Here is a 21266-nt window from a genome sequence, read left to right as displayed (position 1 = left end):
CCGAAGTAGTGTTTCAGTTCGTTGGTTGGTCCACACCAGAGAGAAGTCGTTTAAAAGCTAAATACCCCTTTGGGGAACTCTTTTTCTTGCTTTAACCCATTTCAGTTAAAGTTAACAACTGTCTCCACTATGGTAAGCAAATGCCACACCGAAACTTTCATACATTGTGTGTTACCTGCCTAGGCCCAGATCACAACATCACTAGTTCCTGTTTTTGCGCCTGTTTCAATTCTAGTGCTATCAAGGCCTAAATCTTAGCTAGGCATCTTAGTCTGCCATCTTGGATTGCATCGTCCGATGACTTCCACCGGTTGTCCCGAGGTTGAGCTCCCTAAGCATAGAAAGGACAAGGATAAAAGACCCAAGCTTTGGGCCTCAGATGACAACAGTTCACCATCTGCCAGTCCCCCAAGACTCGGTATCACTGAGGAAGGCGAGGCGCTTTCACAGCCCCTTATGCAACTTAGGTGGTGGCACAGGCCTCTGTCGAGACCTGAACAGAGCCCGATATGCTGTCAAGTCTCTCAATGTCTGCATAGGCCTTGGCTTTCAGTTCGTTGGTCAGGTCCGAAGTCGCTTAGCAGACCTCAGCTTCCAACGAGCGATCTTTTACCGGTGATGTTACTTTGAGGTGTCAGCCTGCATTGGTTCTTCCTTAGAAAGAAACGCATCAGGATTGCGGACGTACCTAGGCTCAAGGCCAGAGCTACCTCTAAGAAAGGTTCTACCTCAGATCCTATGCCTAGACCTTCTGGCTGCCATGAATTACGATATCAGCAAGACCTGGTCAGGTTAGCTGAGGACCTTATCTCCTTTGTCAGAGCTAGGCAACCCCCTTTGGAGTCTTCCCCAGGGAAAGGGAAGAGGATCCTACCCCTGAAGTTTCCTCAGAACCTCTTGAGTCAGATGAGGATTTTGATCAGGAAGAGTCTGTATTGACGAGGGACTCTTCCTTACTTCTTTTGAAGATTCAGATTCTGAAGTGAATCTGTCTTGAGCTTAACTTCCAGAAGACATCACTTTTGGGAAACCACTCACAATGGGAGGCACAGGAATACACACAATCTAAAAAGAGGGTGAGGGAGTTCCTTGACCTCCTAGAACAGAACACAAACCTTTTGGCTGTTCCTTATGTACTGGAGGTGGTAGAGGATGTTTTTATGGATTCTTACCTGAATCCAGATTCTCTACCTCCAGCCCCTCGAAAACCAGACAGGTTTTACAGGGTGCTGGACTCATATAAATACCTCTTCAGAAAGCCCTCTACTGATCCAGAGGTTGCCACTCCAGGTCCCAAGGGAGCAAGAGCCAGCTCTTCAAAAAACTCTTTACCTGCTGACAAAGAAAGCAGGACCCTTAATAGGTTTGCTAAAAAAAGTCTACACATCTGCTAAAGTAGCTATGAGGGCCCTTAACTACCAGTTTCATACGATAAAATACCAACAAAGTATTTTAGATCAATTGAAGTAAAAGATATACTCCCTGGAGGACCAGAACATTTCCAAGTAATTGCTGGACCTTTGCCATTCTAGCTCCCAGGTGGCTAGACACTCATTACACTGCGGCTACGATGCTATGATGCCCTCTAGTCGAGCTGGTTCTCTGGTTTTGTCATTAGAAGGCATACCTGGCTTAGGGAACAGACCCTACCAGACAGTGTCAAATCCAGAGTTCTTGATGCACTTTTGGATAAGGACTTCATCTTTGAGCCAAAAGCTAAGACAGTGCTCAAAAAGGTGCAAGACAAAGCAAAATTTATGCAAACTGTCAAGCGCTTCCTCCAAGTTCAGCTCCCTAGGTTTAGTAGGAATTTTCCCACTAAACACTGGTCTTTTTTCTCTCGGTCAAAAAGTAACCAAAGGAAACCCAGGAGGGAAAGGCTTCAAAGGCAGCATCAATCACAGTGGCGCAGGCAGTTGTCCTCAGAAACCCTCAGGCAGAGGAGTTCTAGGCCACAGGGCCCTGGCAGAGACCAGCAATGACTCTTCCTTTCTCCTACCCACCCCCACTGTCTCCAGAAAAGATAGAAGGAGAACTAGTAGGAAGGCTATCCCTGTTCAAAGAGAACTGATCACGCATTACTTCAGACAAGTGGGTCCTGAAAGAAACTCAGATGGTTAAAGGCTTACTTTCAGAGAGCCGTTAAGATACTCATGTTACCAGGATACTCCACAAAATCAAACAGCAGAGGCCCTTTCTCATATTCATAACCTGTGCTCACAGGGCTAAGTGGAACCAGTACCAGAATACCAAATAGAGAGGGGGATCTATTCCAGGCTATTACTGGTTCCCAGGAAGGAAGGCTTTTGGTGCCCTATTCTAGATGTCTCCACCCTCAATCAGTCCCTGCTGGTACCAAAATTCAAAATTTTGACTTTTCAAAAACTTCTTTCCATGATAGCCCCTCAGGCCTTAGTGGTCACCTTAGACCTAAAAGATGCTTACTTGCACATTCCTATAGAGGAATCTTGCAGAAGTTTTCGTTTCATAGCAGGTACTAGTGACTTTCAATTCTCTGCACTGCCCTTTGGCTTGTCTGCTGCTCCCAGGGTCTTCAGAAGGTGTTTAGCTCCTGTTTTTGCCTTCTGCAGAATGAGGGATCCAAATTTGCCCCTCTCTAGACAACTGCCTCATTCAAGCCATGAGTCAGTCAAAGCTTTTCAAGAATCTGTAGTCATTCAGTACCTGCTCGCCTCCTTGGGGTTCACCATAAATCTTTGCAAGCCCAACACAGACCTATCCACCAGGATAGTTTTCCTGGGTGGCTCATTTGGATTCCTCCCTTCAAAAGGTCTTCCCCCTCCAGAAAAGGTCTCCTTCCTGACTCAGTACTTCCAGAACATTATAAAGAGGTCATGCCTTTCAGCCAGGGAATTCCTCAGAGCATTAGGCTACATGGCATCTTGTATCCTAATGATCCGTCTGGCCAGGCTACACATGAGGAAGCTCCAGTGGTACCTCAAGAATCTGTGCTGTCAGCACTCAGCTCCTGGAGACAGAAATTCAGCTGATCTGTTTCACCAAGGAGGCATTTGCATAGTGGATATAGGCATGTGCCCAGAACCTGGGTCTCCCCTTTAGGTTCACCCCTCAGGGCCAAACTTTAACCAGAGATAGCCTGGGGGGGCTCATTTCCGATGCCTTCTATCCCAAGGCATATTGGAAATTCAGTTATTCATTTCAGAGACAAGCACATAAATTGGAAGGAACTGATGGCAGTTCAAAAGGGCCTACTGGATTTCAAAGAACAGTGGAAACCAGGAGGTCTGCTAGTCACGACAGACAGCACCACAGTCATGTGGTGCATAAACAAACAAGGAGACACTCACTGTTACCCTCTTTGTCGACTAGCTATGCAGGTCTGGGAAATGACTCACTCTGGGGCTGCACCTCATGGCACAGTATTTTCCAGGTACTCAAAGCACTCTAGCAGATCATCTCAGCAGGAACTTGATGAATCCTCATGAGTGGCATCTGCATCGAGAAACATTTTTCAGCATAGTCCTGAAATGGAGATCCCCACAGATAGACCCCTTTGCCACCAAAGAAAATGCCCAACTGAAAACTGAAAATATTCTGTTCCAGAAGCAAACTGCCCACAGCCTGGAAGACAGATGCTTTCTCTTTCCTTTGGAGCAGCCTTTTCCTTTGTGTCCCCCCCCCCCCCACCTCTACTGCCTTGGATCCTCCTAAAAATCAGGGAAGGCCCAGGGGTCATTCTGATAGCCCCAATCTGTGGCCCAGGCAGTACTTGTATCCTCTGCTACTAATGAAAATCCATGGCAGTTACCTCAGAGAGTGGACCTTATGACTCAGGAGAGGGGAAGGTTTGTGCATTCCAACCTACAGGCTCTCAGAATCTCAGCCTGGATAATTCCCCAACATCCTCCTCTGAGCATACTCTAAGCACTAGGAAATCATACTCTGCCTAGTGGAAAAGATTTTCCATTTGGTTTCAGCAGCAAGTTTTCAATCCTTACTCGGCCAGTATCTCTGCCATTTTAGGTTACCTGGCTACCCTGGTTGACAGAGGCCTCTCCTTTTCTTCCATTAAAATTCACGCCTCTGCCATTTCACCCCACATCCCTGTTCTTCCTCCTATCTTATCCCACCCCATGTTGAAATAATTCCTTAGGGGAGTGATTCACTTCAGTCCTCCCAGGAGTCAGCCCACACCTCCAGCAACTTCTGCTGATTTAAAATGCTTAACTTGGAAGGCCGCCCTTTTGCTGGCTATCACCTCAGTTGGGGGGGGGTCTCTTGAGCTGCAGGTTCTCATGGCAGTGGAACCATTTCTCATATTCCACCCAGACAAAATACCACTCAGACTAATCCATCCTTTGTCCAAGTTGGTCATGGACACATCCTTTGATCAAGCTATTCACTTGCCCACCTTCTTCCTCAAACCTCAGAACTAGGGGGGAGAGAATCCTTCACTCCTTGGATGTGCACAGCTCCGCTATTGTCTTGACTTAACTAAAACTTTCAGTGTCAGACCAACTCTTTGTGTCCTTCTATCACTGGCTCTGAAGGGAAACCAGTTTCCAAACAGACCTTCTCCCAAGTGGATCTGTCACTGTATTTCCTTTTGTTACAACCATCATGGTAAAAAGCCACCTGAAGCTGTCAGGACTCACTGTAGTAGGGCCACTGCTACCTCTGCTGCTTTCCTGAAAGGAGTAGCTTCCAAAGACATTTTGGAAGCTGCTACTTGGTCATCTGTGCATACCTTTACCAAACACTACCACTTATCAGCCTTCTCCAAGTCTAGAGCAGGATTTGCTACTGACATCCTACAGGGCATCTTCTCTTCCCCATAATCTTCCTTCCACCCGCATCTCGGCTTTGAAATTCATCGCACAAGTCAGGATTGCAACAGTGAAACATAGAGAACATAGTATAGCTGTGTAAGCTTACCATAAATGTAGATGTTTGAGCATATTCACTTTGCAGTCTTCTTTCCCTTCCTCCTTCCCTCTTTGCCTGCAGTAGTAGTTTGCTTCTCTCTTCTAACCAGAGGACTCCGTTTGGTGTTTTCCCTGTAGGTCCCTTTTTCTACCTTTGACATTTGCTTATGGTTCATCCTGGGGATTTCTACTTTCTAGGAGGCAAGAAAAAACTGATGTCATGGCATCAGCTGGCTCCCTTTATACCCAAGCGTACTTAAGTCAGGATAAGGTGTCTGCCAGCCTTAGGAGGATGGAGATTTTTTACTCTGGTAGTCGGGCCAGCCAAGGAGTTCCATAACAGGAAATCCCACAAGTCAGGACTGCAACAGTGAATACACTCAAACATCTACATTTATGGTAAGTGTACACAACTGTACTTTCTGCATGCACCATCTTTATTTTTTTTTCATGCTGTAGTGTGTGCACAGATCGGTGCATATTGTGCTGGCATTTCAGTCTGCTGGTTTAGCTTGGCTTTTGCAGATGTCCTTCATGGATGCATCTGCAGTCATAACAAATGGGTTGTCCTGTCGTCAGGCAGCCCTTCAGTCGGCCGGATTCCAAAGTCTGGGTCCGGCTTCGGCTGATGTCGCACTTCACCCGACGTCATCTCTGCTGGTCTTCGGGTATAAAGGCATCAGCCGACGCCATTTTCCTCAGTCTTTCTTGCAGCGTGGCGCAAGCAGAAGCTGTTCGCAAGTGCCGGTCGGTCAGATCCAGAGATTACTACTACCGAATACTACTTGAAGACTTCTAAAAGCTAAGTACCCGTTGGGGACTCTTTCTTGCCTCAGCCGATGTCAGAAAAAGTCAGTAACTGTTTAACTTGTGGGAAACAAATACCTCATAAAGATTTCCACTCTTACTGTCTGCCTTGCTTAGGCCCAGACCACGACGTAGCAGCCTGTTCGGCCTGTGCTTCCTTCAACCGACGAACGCTTAGGCGTCGGTCGGAGTTTGCTGAAAAGTTTTTCGGCTCAGATTTTGCGTACATTATGCCGTCGGATCCTCCGACTACCCAAATTGTTAAAAAACGCAAAGAAAAAGACCGACACTCGCGGTCCGCGGTTTCGGCCGGAACCACGGTTAAGCAAGCCGCGAGTGTCTCGGTTTCGGCCGAAACCGAAAAAACCGGTCAATCTTCAGCCGAATCCATGACTACTACTGAGGCTCCTGCTACCTTAGTTGAATCGGCCTCAGAAATTTTGCCTACAATTGTGGTTCCTAGTGATTTGTCCGACACCATCCCTTTGGATGTCTCTACCCCAGCACGTGGTGCTGCTAGGCCTCCTGCAGCCATGTCTATTAAGGCCTTTGCCAGGGCTAAAGCAGCCAAATCTGTTAAATCAGTGCCTGTTAAGCCCTCCTCACACAGGCCCACTTCAAGTTCACAAATGCTTACTCTGGCAGAGGATTTAATATCCTTAATTAGGGGATCCCAATCTCACCCAGACAGGGCCTCTCAGCCCCCAGAAAAGAGACCTAGAGCAGAGCCCCGAGCCAGTGTCCTCTGATGATTATCACGGATGACTCAGACATTACAGACCAGCCAGAGGTTCCTTTTTCTACTTATGAAGATTCCAATGCTGAAGAATCCATTCCAGCTGCCTCTCCACCAGAGGAAATTTCCTTTGATATGTATATTTATGATTTATGTGTTGAAACATAACATGTTGGTAAAAAATTTCAGGCAGTTTTTTATTTTGCTGAAGGCATTTACAAAACCAAATCATATATTTTTTTTTAGGATACACCTTAACCAGTTAATAGGAATCACATGTTGTGTTATAAAATTAGTATATAAATCATCATTTCAGATGATGTTCTCTGGGTCTGTGAGAAGTTTTATTTGCACTTAGCGTATTTTTTGTGTTTTATTGGAATATATTGGCGTTAACCTTGGTTTTGTGGCAAATATTTTAAACCTAAACCTCAACTATTTTGAACTTGGCTTTCATTTTCATATTGGTTTCTTTGGTCTGTTGGACTGTTGGTTTTTCCTTAGGGCTTGGTTGGGAAACCTTACATGCCATGAGAGAACAATTCCAATGGCAGGGACAAGATTTCTCAGATTCAAGAAAAAGGCTTAGGACTTTTCCGCACTTACCACAACATAGGCCCTTAGCTATACCTCCTGTACTGCCTGTTGTGGATGATGCATTTAATGATGTTTGCACTGCTCCTGATTCTTTACCTCCAGCCCCTGCCAAACCAGATAGATTTTACAGGGTGCCAGACACTCATCACCACCTATACAAGGCCCCACTTGCAGATCCCGAAACTATATCCCAGGGGCCTAAGGCAGTAGCCTCGACCTCAGCAAAAACCCCTATTCCTTCTGAAAGGGAATCCAGGTCCTTAGAGAGATGGGGGAAAAAAGTTTACACCTCTGCTACTCTCTCAGCTAGAGCTTTAAACTGTCAGTTTCATATGATCCAATACCAAGAGTTTATGCTTGATCAGTTAACTAAAAACTGTCCTCTGATGAATCCTTAGATAAGAAATATGTATTAGAAATGGTGAATAACATCCAACAGGTTAGTAACCATTCCTTAAAATGTGGCTATGATGCACTGGAGGCTTCATTTAGATCAGCCATGACTGGCACAGTGATAAGAAGGCATGCATGGTTGAAAGAACAGGTCTTACGGATCATGTTAAAGCAAAGCTGTTAGATGCTCCTATGGATAAGGCCAGTCTATTTGGTACACCTGCCCAGCAAGTAATGAAGAAAATGGAAGAAAAGGCAAAATCTGTACAAACAGTTAAAGATTTCTTACAGGTTCAGCCCCCAAGGTTTAGCAGGAACTGGCCTGCCAAAATTGGTCCTTTCCAGACTCCACAAAATCCCAAAGGGGCAGGAATAGGCGCTCTAGAGGCAGAAATCAATCCAGAGGAGGTGCCTACAGAGGGCGACAGTGGCAAGGCAATAACCGAGGCACAGACACAACCACTGCCACTGCAACAGGACAATCATAGTGACTTGGCTCTGACACCACCTACCAGGGAGCAAATAGCAGCACCTTTAGGCGGAAAGTTAGCCTTATTTTCAAAAATTGGCACTATATCACAAAAGACAAGTGGATTTTGCAAACCATAGACCAAGGCTACGGTTCCACTTCCACACCTTACCAGTAAAAAGAGGAATGCCAAACCTACCTCCAAATCAAAAAACAGAAGCTCTACAGCAGATAGCGAAATTAGCAAAGATGAGAGCTGTGGAAAGAGTACCAATAACAGAACAGGGCAAAGGATTCTACTCCAGACTCTTCCTAGTACCAAGAAAAGAGAAAAGTTGGAGACCTATTCTCGACCTGTCCGTATTAAACACATACATCATTATCCCAAAATTCAAAATGCTGACCCTACAGCAACTCCTTCCCATGCTGGGCAAGGAGTGTTGGCTGGTAACTCTAGATCTCAAGGAGGCATACCTGCACGTCCCCATTCGACCAAATTGCAGAGGATACCTCAGATTTCTTGCAGGATCAGAGCATTATCAATTCTCAGCATTGCCCTTTGGCTTATCTACTGCCCAGAGTATTCACAAAATGCCTGGCATCAGTAATCGCTCACTGCAGACTACAGGGAATCCAAATTTATCCATACCTGGACGACTGCCTGTTACAAGCGGACAACAAAAGCAAGCTGACAACAGATTTACAAAGGGTCATTTACTTGCTACAAGCCCTGGGATACACAGTCAATTTACAAAAGTCAAGGCTGATACCATCCCAAACAAGAACATTCTTGGGCGGAATTGGACACAGTAAAACAAATGGCATTCCTAACTGCAGAAAAACAAAAGAACTCCCTCTTTACTTCTTGGCATTAACAAAGCAGAACAAACTAACAGCAAGAAAAGTTCTGCAGGCCTTGGGCTTCATGGCATCATGCATAATCTTGGTCCCACATGCCAGACTGCATATGAGAAAGCTACAGTGGTACCTAAAGAATTTATGGTCTCAACACAGGCACAGCTTAGAAACAGAAATCCCACTAATCCCATGCCTAAAACAGGAGTTCCTATGGTGGGCTCAAGCATGCCAGTCAAACCCAGGCTTACCCTTCCACAACTTTCGAGCAAGCCAAATCATCACAGCGGACGCCTCAGACCTAGGATGGGGCGCACATGCTGGACAAATGCATACAAGGATTGTGGACTCAAGACCAGCTGCACCTGCACATAAACCAAAAGAAATGCTGGCAGTAAAACTGGCAATCCAAAATTCAGACCATTCCTCAAAGAAGGCCATTTGATGATAAGGACAGACAACACCACAGTCATGTGGTACATCAACAAACAGGGAGGCACTCATTCATACCCCCTATGCAGAATGACTTTGGACCTTTGGAATCTGGCTCTGAGCTACAACATCCAGTTACAGGCAATATTTGTGCCGGATAAAGAGAACACCCTAGCAGACATGTTAAGCAGAACCACCTCGGATGCTCACGAATGGATGCTACACCCGGACATCTTCAAGGCCATCACAAAGAAATGGGGAATGCCACAAATAGATCTATTCGCATCCCCACTCAAATCACCAGCTCAAAAAATTCTGCACAAGGACATTCCACCCACTTGCATGGAAGGTGGACTCTCTATCCTTCAGCTGGAAAGGCCTGACAGCATATGCATTTCCACCTCTTCCCTTGATGCACAAGGTACTACTGAAAATCAAAGAGGAACGTCCAAGGATAATCCTGATAGCTCCGAATTGGCCAAGACAACACTGGTACCCATTGCTGAGGAGCATGTCTCGGGAGAGAATGTGGTCAATACCCTGATGCCTTTGATGTTAACTCAGAACAACTACAACATCATGCATCCAAACCTAAAAACCTTGCAACTGACTGCCTGGAACATCACATAGCAGCAACTAACCCAGACCTTTCCCAAAGGGTTAAAGACATTATCCTTGAAGCCCGCAGACCTTCAACAAGAAGGAACTATGCAGGAAAATGGAAAAGGTTTGTCATTTGGAGTACTGAAAGAGGAAAAGATGTGTCGAACATAGATATTGCTAACATTCTGGAGTACTTGGCAGAGCTTCTGCATACAGGCCTGTCCTATTCCTCCATCAAGATACATGCATCAGCTATTTCAGCAGAATACAGCTTGATCCACCTGTCTTTTCGCATCCTCTACTCAGGCAGTTCCTCAGAGGGATCAAGAATGTAAAACCTCCTAGGAAACCACCATGACCAGCATGGGACTTGAACTTTGTGCTAGAAAAGTTGACACTCCCTCCGTTTGAACCAGCAGCAACAGCAGATCTGCAACACCTGTCATGGAAAACTGCTTTCCTACTGGCAATTACTTCAGCAAGGAGGGTTTCGGAACTACAGGCCTTAATGGCAGTGCAACCCTTCCTAATCTTCCATCAAGATAGGGTGTCCATGAGAACTAATCCTACATTTATGCCTAAGGTGGTATCCAGAGTGTCTTTAAACCAGGCAATCCACCTTCCTACCTTCTTTCCCAATCCACAGAACAGGGGGGAAAGACTGCTGCATACCTTGGATGTACATAGGCAGTTACGCTACTACCTGGACAGAACCAAAAGTAACAGAAAAACTGACCAACTTTTAGTAGCCTTTGCAACAGGAAGGGAAGGAAAAGCAATTTCCAAACAGACAATTTCCAAATGGATAGGAAATTGCATAAGATTCTGTTACTCCTACCATGGAAAACCAATTCCACAGAACATAAGACCTCATTCTACAAGGGCTACAGCCACTACCACAGCTTTCTTACGAGGAGTGGCAACCAAGGACATTATTGAGGCGGCTACTTGGACCTCCGTGCATACATTTGCCAAGCATTATAATTTACCTCTATACTCTAGATCCCGAGCAGGGTTTGCCACTGCTGTACTGCAAGGGATCCTAACTACACCATAATTTTTCTTCCTCCACCCCTAGTTTGGCTATGGTATTCTACCCATTTGTTATGACTGCAGATGCATCCATGAAGGACATAGTACAGTTTTGTACCTACCATAAATGTAGATGTCCGAACTGGATAGCATCTGCAGTCAGGATTACCCACCCTCCTTCCCTCTGTGGTACTCCTAGGGTATTTACCCTCCTAATAGCTAGCTGGGGAGTCTCTTATGGTGTATTTGTTTGTATATATGTACATACATGCTTATTTTTGTGTTTGCCTTCTACTTTTTTGGAAACATTGGCATTTATCCAAAATTTAGCCTTCCAAGAGGGCAACTGGCATCTGGGGCAAGAAACACTGAGGAAAATGGCGTCGGCTGATGCCTTTATACCCGAAGACCAGCAGAGATGACGTCGGGTGAAGTGCGACATCAGCCGAAGCCGGACCCAGACTTTGGAATCCGGCCGACCGAAGGGCTGCCTGACGACAGGACAACCCATTTGTTATGACTGCAGATGCTATCCAGTTCGGACATCTACATTTATGGTAGGTACAAAACTGTACTTTCTTAGTTAAGTGCCCATTAGGCAAACATCCTTATCTCTTTGATTGTACTGTGCTTCTGTGTACTAGGTGTAGTGTTTTTTTGAATCATCTGAAGCCCACAGAAGTTAGTTTCATGGTGCATTTCATATAAGAAGCATTTCCCATGTAAAGACTTCCACATACACTGTTTGTTCTGTTCAGGGTCTAAGTCCAGCACCCCTGTCTGCCATCATTGTGCAAACTTCATCTGAAAGAAATTTAAGAGCAAAGACTCTCCAAGAATATCTGAACCAAAGAAAGCTGCTCTTCCTAACAAAGACTGCTATAATGTCATGTAAGCTTTATGAGAATGCTCCCCCACCCCCAAAAAAGAAGAAAGAAAAATAGAGAGAGAAGAGAGAAGTGCCTTTGCAAGAAGTAAATATGGGTTGAGGACTATATCCCTTTGGAAGCCAAAGATCTCTCTCTGCTAGAGAGAGGCACTTTTGCAGCTTATAACTCTATTTCTGCAGATTGGTCTGTTTGTGGCATTGCCCCTCTGGAGATCACTGCAAGCTCAGACGTCCACTCTTCCTTCTTCCAAAGACCATCATTGCTTAGTCCAGACACCACCTCACTGGTTCCTGTTTGCGATGCCTGTATCTTGATTTCTGAGGTAGAGGATGTGATATCCTGATGGCATTTAGTGCTGTAAGATTGAGGTCTTTAACATCTGCCTTCTGTGAAGACCTTGAAGGGGACCACACCCATGTCCAGGCCCAAGACATCCAGGCAGTTGACATCTTGTCATCTTGCAGCAAGATGAGCTAGGTGGGCCTTAACCTGCTTTTGCTTACTAGTTTCCTCTCATGACTTAATGAAGTTGGTTTAAGATCTTGTATACTTAAGAACCTGCTGCCATTATCAGAAGAAGTCAGTGTCAAGGGCTCATAGTCCTGAGAAAAGAAGCACTCACATGCTGTAGCATCACTTCAGATAGGAGTTATCCCACAAAAACTTGATTCTCTCCTTGGAGGCAGAACAGAGGAAGAGACATCACTGTAAGAAACAGTGGCAAGACCAGTAAGAAAAGCCCTCAGGGCAGAGGCCCCTGGGGGAACACCTGTGACTCATCATAGCTTGTCCTTATTCTACTACTTGAAAGCTCACCCTAGTCCAACATCCCTTTAACTCACCTGCCCCCAAAACCCACCAGCCAGAAATGTGAGAGGCTACCTGGGCCTTTTTGTGAGAGAAAAAAATCACAAAAGTCACCTGGGTTCTGAAAATTATAGCCTGATGATGCAGACTGCATTTCAGTTTCCAGGAGTCCTTCCAGTACCCAAGAATCAATACCACCATTGTTAGTCTGTCTTCAAAACCATAACCAAAAGAGGCAGAGTCTTACTGAAACTCTTAACTCTAAGAAGAGACGGCCCTTGAAGGCCAGTCATAGATTTGTCAACACTAAGTAAGTTTCTAAAGGTTCCAGAATCTTAACATTGCAAGCTGTCCTACCTCTTCTCCTTCCCCAAGCCTTCATAGTAACATTGGATGCCTACCAATACATACCTATAGCTAAAGCTGTCAGGCAGTTCCTCAGGTTCAAATGGAGTAGTTCTTTAATTGAGTATAAAAATATGAAGGAGATCTGCTCTGTGACATAAAAAGATAAAGGCCTGGCTATATCATAAGTGACCCAAGTTCAGATAGCAGCTTGGATACCTGTAAGAGCTGGCAGGGGAGGATGGGAGTAAGCAACCACTGGCTTGCTACATGTGTGACGACTGGTAATAACACTTAAGTGTCTCTCCCCTGTGGATCTGAAGTCAATTTACTCCTTTCTGCCTTGTGCAAGTCATACTTTAAGCCAAGAGGAACCCTCAGAGGGTAGCTAAAGTAGAGCTCAGAGGAGCTTCTGCAGGTGGGATGCTCTGACAGCGAGAGGTTAAACCACCTTGCAGGACCAGCAAAGCTTGCCCATGTCACCTAAGTAATGCTGTGAGTGGATGAACTGATAAGGTATTCCCAGGAAGGAACGAGTTAGCCATAGGGCTCTCACCTGCCCAGGAATCTCTCATCTCCTTGCAACCATGGAATGAATGGACCACATGGTGGCGTGTAGAGGAGCCACTGGGCTCTGTCCTGCAGGGGTGCAAAAAAAATTTTTTTTTGAGGTTGTGGAAGGTATAAATAAGTAATTCAAAATGTTTGGTGTGGTGAGGGTTTGTAAATGATGTTAGAGATGAACAGTTGTAAATATATAAACATAGTGTCTGTGTTTATAAGTGAACTTTTTAGATGAGCCAAGTTTAGGTACAGCTCAGTACTGATGTGTATTTTTCAGTAAAAAAGATTTATGAAGAAAAAAAAAAACATTCTGCTCAAAGCAGGGGCATTCCAGTTCCACTTCACTTTCTGTCTCTTAGCTTTTTTCCTTTTAGCCTCCTTTGGAAGCTGCAACTTCAAACTCAGTTCACCCTGTCTCTAGGCCCTGCAGTTTAGGGTTAGCTTCTAAGACTAGGGCAGGATTTGCTTCTACTGGGCCTTCTCTCCTAACTTCCAACCACCCCACCTCACTATGCTTTGAGAATTTTTCCAAAAGTCAGGACTGTAACTGTGAATAGTGTGATGAACATAGTACTCTTGTGTTAGGAATGCAACAGAAATGTTGATCTAGTTAATTTACTGTTGCAGTCCACCTAACTCCTTCTTTCTTCAGGTTACCCTTTGCTCCCCTGGTTCGGGTGGCTGCTTAGTCTGTTCATCTGCACCTACTATGTCATCTCGCAGCCAGCCCCATTTCCCTCTCTTACCTGACTCTACTGCCTGGAAAGGGAGATAGGGAAACTTGGTTGTAGACCTGTGGCACAGAGAGATGTTACCATCTGGTCCACTGTGTCTTTGATATTAGGATTTTCTAACCTGTTTTTAGCCAGGGCAAGAAAGGTCTGAAGATGGCGTCTGATATACCTCATATGCCACTGATGTCCTTGTGTGGTGGTGGTGGAGGTGCCAGCTGGGTTTCAGGTAGAAAGCTAGTGTTCTGGAACCTGGGCCAGCCAGTTGGTCTGTCTGTAGGCAGGAATCCCATAAGTCAGGAATGTAGCAGTAAATTTTCTCAAACATTTGCATTTATTGTACATTCCTGACTCAACTATACTTAACCTAATGCCACCAAATTTTGCCTTTCCTTGAGTCAAGGTAAATGCTGTGAGACTAAGTGCAGTTTTAGTCACATTAATTGTAGAAACTGTTCTGATGTTCTTCGTGTTTCACTGTTGCAGTCATCACATTTGGGTTATCCCTGCCAGGGTAGCCCTTGGCCGACCCGAATACCAGAGACTTAGTATTTCTGCATCGGTTGCTTTGCTTGAGAACTGATGTCAGGTGGTCAGTAGTAAGACAGCCGATGCCATTACATCAGTCTTTCTTGCCGTGGATCCCGAAGCAGAAGCAGTTCACACGAGTGCCGGTCGGCCACTACCTGAGTTTTCTTTTCCGAATTGAAGTTGAAGTCTTCTAAATCTAAGACCCTATTGGGGATCTTTTTTTCTTGCACTAACCAATGTCAGAAAAAGTTAACAATTGTCTTGCCTGTGGAAAGCAAATACCACACCGAGACTTCCACTCTTACTGTGTCACTTGTTGGGCCCAGACCACGACGTCCCCCGTTGTCGCTTCTGTGCTTTGTTCAACTCCAGCACTATCCATTTTCAGGCCCTTATTGTAGCCAGATATTTTCGTTAACAATCCTCGAATTCCGATATGGCTTCGGTAAGCCATCTGACAGCAGATCTTCCAAAAAAAACATAAAGATAAAGACAGAGACAGACCGCACAGGTCCAAACCTACCGATGACACTTCCGTTAAGATAGTCATCAGTTCTCTGGTACTCAGTGAGGAGCTTTTGCAGCCCCTGTTGCCCGCTTCATTTGATTCACAGGCCACTACTGAGACCCTTTCGGAGTCTGGTATACAGCAAAATTCTTCGTCTAAGGATCCTGCGGTTGTCTCTACCTTGGTTGGGTCCAGAGCCGCTGAGCAGGCACTGGCTTCCGAGGAAGCCCTTTGCACTACTGAATCTCGACACAAACCGACGTCTTCTTTCACAACTACCATTCTTTCAAAAGCAACCAAGTTTCTTAGGCCCAGGTTTCGAACCACACCCAAAAAACCAGCGACCCACTCTCAGGCGCCTGCTACCTTGCCTCAGTCTCAAATGCTTAAAATGGCGAAGACCTTATTATGTTTATCAGGGGAGGCCAAGCTACCCCCTAAAAAAGGAAAAGAGATCTGTCCCTTGTAGTTTTGTCTGAACAAGAGTCAGATGCATCTGATGCTTCTGACTATGAAGACATGCAACCCCTCTCCACTTATGAGGATTCTGATGCAGAGGACTCCATTCCTTCAGCCTCTCCCCCAGAGAATTTTTCCTTCAGAGAAACCCTGCATGCTTTAAAGGAGCATTTCCAATGGGAGAGTCAGGACTACCCTCAGTCTAAAAAGAGACTCGGAATTCCTAGATCTTCCACAACATAGACCCTTGGCCACCCCCACCACCACCAGTCCTGGATGTTGTGGATGATGTTTTCCTTGAATCCTGCCTGACTCCTAATGCCCTACCTCCTGCTCCCAGAAAACCAGACCGGTACTATAGAGTCCCTGACTCACACAAATATCTTTTTAAAAAGACAACTGCTGACCCTGAGGTCATTTCTCAAGGGTCAAAAGAGATTAAAGCAACCTCTGCTAAGAATCCCACCAACTCAGACAGGGATTCCCGAGCTTTGGACAGATGGGGTAAAAAAGTATACACCTCTGCTACTATTGCTGTCAGGGCACTAAATTGTCAGTTCCATATGCTGAAATATCGGCAACATACCTTGGAACTCCTTAAACAAAAAATGTCTTCCTTTCCTGCTTGGGCAGAATCTAAAGATTTACAAGACTTAATGCATTCTGCAAGTCGAGTAACTAAACACACTTTGCACTGTGGTTTTGACCCCCTAGAAGCTTCTTGCAGGGCAACAGTCACTGGATCTGTCATTAAAAGACATGGATGGCTTAAGGAACAACCCCTGCCAGACCATGTCAAATCTAAATTGTTGGATGCCCCCTTGCACAAAGATAACTTATTTGGCACTAAGGCAGAAGAGGTCTTAAAAAAGATGGAGGAAAAAGCAAAATCTATGTAAACAGTTAAAGATTTTGTACAGGTCCAGCCCCCTAGGTTCAGCAGGCATTGTCCCTCCCAGCACTGGTCCTTTCCTGCTCTGAGTAAACAGGCCCAGCCTAGGCCCCGTGGAAGCAGAACCCCCCAGGCAGCAGCGCTAGGGAATGCAGAGATCTAAGCAGTGGACTACCTCCACTTCAAAACCAGGGAGTTCTAAGCCACCCCCTTATGGTAACAACTCACAATGACTCACCTCATCCCAGTCTCCCCTCTGCCCACTTTCACTTACCCGTAGGAGGAAAACTCCCCTTTCACTCAAGCACCTGGGCCACCATTACTAAGGACCAGTGGGTTCTGAACATTGTGTCACAGGGTTACAAATTCTCCTTCCACCCCCAAATGTGTTCCCAGATCTACCACCAAATCACTGGGCAGAGGCTCAAAAGCAAATCCATTCCCTGCTCTCTGTGAGGGCAGTAGAGCATGTTTTTGCAGAACAGATAGGCCAAGGCTTCTACTCCAGACTTTTTCTGGTACCCAGAAAAAGAGGGCACCTGGCGCCCCATCCTCGATCTATCCATTCTAAACACATTCTTCGTGATCCTAAAATTCAAATTTACCCATACTTGGACGACTGCCTTATTCAGGCAGACGGCCAGGAAAAGCTGCTCAAACACCTGGCCTTTGTAAAGACCCTACTAACCTCCCTAGGGTACACAATTAATGAAAAAAAATCCAAACAGGTGCCCACCCAAAGGATAATCTTCCCGGGAGCAAGTCTGGACACAGCATCCCAGATGGCTTTCCTTACACCAGAGAAACAAATTTTCCTGACAGCATACTTCTCTCACCAGACCCAGCTATCTGCAAGGAAGATCCTGCAAGCTCTGGGGTTCATGGCATCTTGCATACTACTCATTCCGTATGCCAGACTGCATATGAGGAAACTTCAGTGGTACCTAGAGCCTTTGGTTTAAACACTTTCAAGACCTAGAAACTCTTCTACCTGTAATTCCTTACCTCAGAAAGGAATTTTTTTGGTGGGTACCAGCATGCTCCCACAAAAAGGGACTGCCCTTCTCCCCACCCCCTGCCTCCCAAACCCTCACCACAGACGCAACGGACTACGCTTGGGGTGCATACCTGGACGGCAGGTGCATACAGAGCCAATGGAGCCCACAGCAAATACCCCTGCACATCAATCAAAAAGAGATGATGGCTGTGCAGCACGCCTGGATAACTTTCAACCCCCTTCTCTCTCCAGGGGTTCTTCTGATCAAAACAGACAACACCACTGTGATGTGGTACATCAATAAGCAGGGAGGGACTCACTCCTACCCTCTATGCAGGCTGGCCATGACCCTTTGGCTCACAGCCTCTTCTGTGCAACTACACCTGTTAGCACAATTCCTACCAGGCTCTCTCAACTCCCTGGCAGACCAATTAAGCAGAAACCTTCTGGACCCACACGAGTGGCAGCTCAACAGAAGTACCTATACCCTAATAACTCAGAAATGGGGAACCCCGAAAGTCGACCTATTTGCCTCCCACACCAAAACATTAAAAAAAAAATTTGCTTTCATTTTTTTTTTAATTAGGTTTTTGAGGTTTCAAAACTTCGATCTTATGATCTCAGCTGTTTGAAATTCGAAGCTTTGAAACTTTGAGCTTCTGAAGTAGATCTTTATATATGTTTTTATATACATATATATTTATATATAGAAGTGCTGTTGACTCTAGCTTTTTTTCTTTGTTTTGATCTCTAGGAGTGGACATACACATGGAAACCAGTTTAGCACAGCAATTATGCCGCAGCCCTCCTTACTTGCCAGTCATGTGACTCTGACTGCCCAGCCTCTGAATGTTGGAGTGGCTCATGTTGTACATCAGCAGCCAAGCAATACTTCTGCATCAAAAAAAGCTAAGCAAGTTCCAGCAGCACAGAATACAGCAAGGTAAAGTGACATTGAGCTTTAAGTCACTGACATCTGAACAAACATGTGTGCACACACACACACACACACACACACACACACACACACACACACTTACATCTGTGCATATGTTGCCACTGCATTGATTACTTTTACCATAATTTCAGATATAGGTGTGTTTTCTGATGGTCAGTGGTCCTTTTTTTTTTTTTGCTGTAGGGGACTTAGGATGCTGTACCCTGAATGACCACTTGCAGTCTCTGTTTTGTTAGTGTTGTTAGTTTTAATGAACTGATTGTGAGCTTGTGGGCCTTCTGTCATAATGGACACTGGTTTAGTTACCATATGTAGTGTGGAAGGCTGCCTTTTTCCCCACAGGAAAAAAAATCATTAGGTAGCATCTTACGATTGCTTCAGATTAGGTCATCTGCTGCTTGATAATTTTTCCTGACCTTGGCAGCATTTTCCAGAATTATTGCATTCTGTGCTGTAAAACAAGTTTTTATTAAGGACTGTTGTCATTTTATCACCGAGCATTGAGACAGCTTTGTTTTTCCCTAGATATGTTCATTAGTATTGTTTCAGTCTATAAAGTAATTTGTTCTAGTGATTGCTGTTTCCTGAGAGGTGTGGAAATCATTGTCTTGTCGTATGGGGGGCTATTTAAGTTGGAAATGTTTGCTGCTTTTCTTGGACTCCATGGTTTTGAAAATTCATCAGATGTAGTTGGAGCATGTGTATTCTCTGTAAAATCTGATCTGATTACAAAAGGCCCATCTTGAGAAGCCATTAGGAGTTAGGGCATGTGTACAAGGACCACTTTGGGAGTTCCATGCTGCCACTCTCTCTACCTCTGTTGCAGTCATGCAGCACACAGCTTCTCTCTCTTTTTCTGTCTCTTGGTTTCTTTTTTACCACATTAAAGATTTAATTTCTAAAGAAAATGCTCTTAAGCCTTGAAGAGAGTTATAACATCTATGTACATTTTCTTTCATTTTCCCCTTATTGCTTTCTAAAATGTGGCATGAGTGACAGAGTATTTTTATAGGTTCATAGGCGTTTACTAGGTTAACGACCACAAGGGCCTTTTTAACCCTAGCCATGCATCCCAAATCTCTGACAAGTTATGACATTCTTGATAAGTGTAAGCATGGACCTGGGAGATGAACCATTTACAGGTTACCTGTTTGCATTAGAGACATAGGTGCTAAACCACGGATGAATTTCTGGTTTCCCATCCAGTTGTCCAAGTTGCACTTAAATTGGGTTAGGGAGGAACTCTGCTTCACATGGATGGAGAGCCTGTTCCATAGATGGGGTAGTCTCTGGGATACATACCTATCTCCAGCAAGTCCTGTTTACATCACAGGCAAGGTTTAAGTCTTTAGAATGGGTAATTCTGGTACTGTTTATTTTGTAGATATGCAGGAGGTCCATCAGAGTGGGGTCTGACAATGCCCTGTATGCCAGGCATAGATCTCCCCTCAAAAGCCTGTAGGAAACAGAATATAGGGCCTTGAGGCGGTCAGCACAGGACATATTACTTACGACCTGTATTCTTTTAGTGAGGAACATCTGCGGACATTGCAGTTGTTGGTTATGCCTGGTTAGGTACATGCCAAAGGGGGCATTGTATTTGATAGGTCTGATGAATGCCGAATACAGTGTAACAATGACTTCCTTGGACGTAGATACCATACCCTTGTTTATAAGTTGCACAACATAGAATAATTTCCTCACCACTGTAGACACCTGATTTTCAAAGGCTAGATTATTATCTATGTGTGTCCCTAAGCCCCTGACTACTGGGTCAGCTCTAAGGGATGTGCTGTCAATATGATAGTTACCAGGGATGGATGACTTCCCAAAGGATACTATTATGCATTTCTTGGCATGTAGTTTTAGTCCATGGCTCTGACACCAGTTGTTTGGCTGTGCCAGCTCCTCTTGGAGAACATTTGTGTCAGTATGAGATTCAATGACAGCTCCTAATTTGCAATCATCTGCAAATTTAGTCAGCCAAAGACCACTGACATTGGCCTTGACTTCTGCGAAGTAAATGCCAAAAAGGAGTGGTCCAATGACTGATCCCTGAGGGACTCCACTTGTGACTGGCCACTTTGTAGAGGTGGACCCTCCAGTTCTAACTTCCTGGGTCCTGTCTGTGAGCCAGCTGGCTATCCACCGGGTGACATACGGGTTTGTACCTAACCTCTTGAGTTTGTCAACAATGGCTGAGTGGGATATTGTGTCAGATGCCTTGGCCAGATCAAGGTAGGCAGTGTGAATGATTTTGCCCTCATCCACTGCTTTTGTGACCTTGTCAGAAAAGTCCACCAGGTTGAGTAGGCATGATCTGCCCTTGTCCTTTTTTTGTGGGAACATTTTTTGTTCCCTCCGAGTTGGACGTACTCACGACTATTGCTTGAGATGTCCAGTCCTCTGATTTTTAAATATGCTGCAGTAGGGTCATTCCACTTACAGATTAGCGTATTAAATGTTTGTCTGTGCACAAATCAGAGCACTGGGTTAGCATTTTTTTGGGTTGGACTTTCTGATTTTTCACACCTTGTATTTCTTATCCTGAAAGCCCTTAAAAGTTCAAGAAGCCTCCCTTTGCTCTTCTGAAGTCTGTTGGTTCCCACAGATGATGGCTCTTGACTTTTAAAGCATTGTCTCCACTGTGGTAGAGAATCCCGCTTCTTCTGGGCATTTCCGTGGTAATTTGTAACTAAATGTTCTTGAAACCTGTTGCTGGCTTCAGTTAAGCTCCCCTTGGTTATTTCTTT

The 21266-nt window shown here is 45.0% G+C and overlaps 1 protein-coding gene across 7 annotated transcripts in view; it reads left to right on the top strand.

Moving 5' to 3' along the window:
• Positions 1-21266, top strand: part of HIPK1 (homeodomain interacting protein kinase 1) — a 1001014-nt gene that overhangs the window by 792857 nt on the left and 186891 nt on the right. For all 7 annotated transcript variants that reach the window (XM_044072892.1, XM_044072895.1, XM_044072893.1 and 4 more), the window contains one exon: positions 18310-18498. In XM_044072892.1, coding sequence (XP_043928827.1) covers positions 18310-18498 — 189 coding nt within the window. The remainder of the gene's footprint in view (positions 1-18309; positions 18499-21266) is intronic.

This window comes from Protopterus annectens, chromosome 5.part1, assembly GCF_019279795.1.
Source record: "Protopterus annectens isolate FY-2018-M chromosome 5.part1, PAN1.0, whole genome shotgun sequence".
In the NCBI taxonomy this organism is placed as follows: Eukaryota; Metazoa; Chordata; order Ceratodontiformes; family Protopteridae; genus Protopterus; species Protopterus annectens.
Note: the sequence above shows the minus strand (reverse complement) of the source record. Positions and strands in the feature narration are given on the sequence as shown.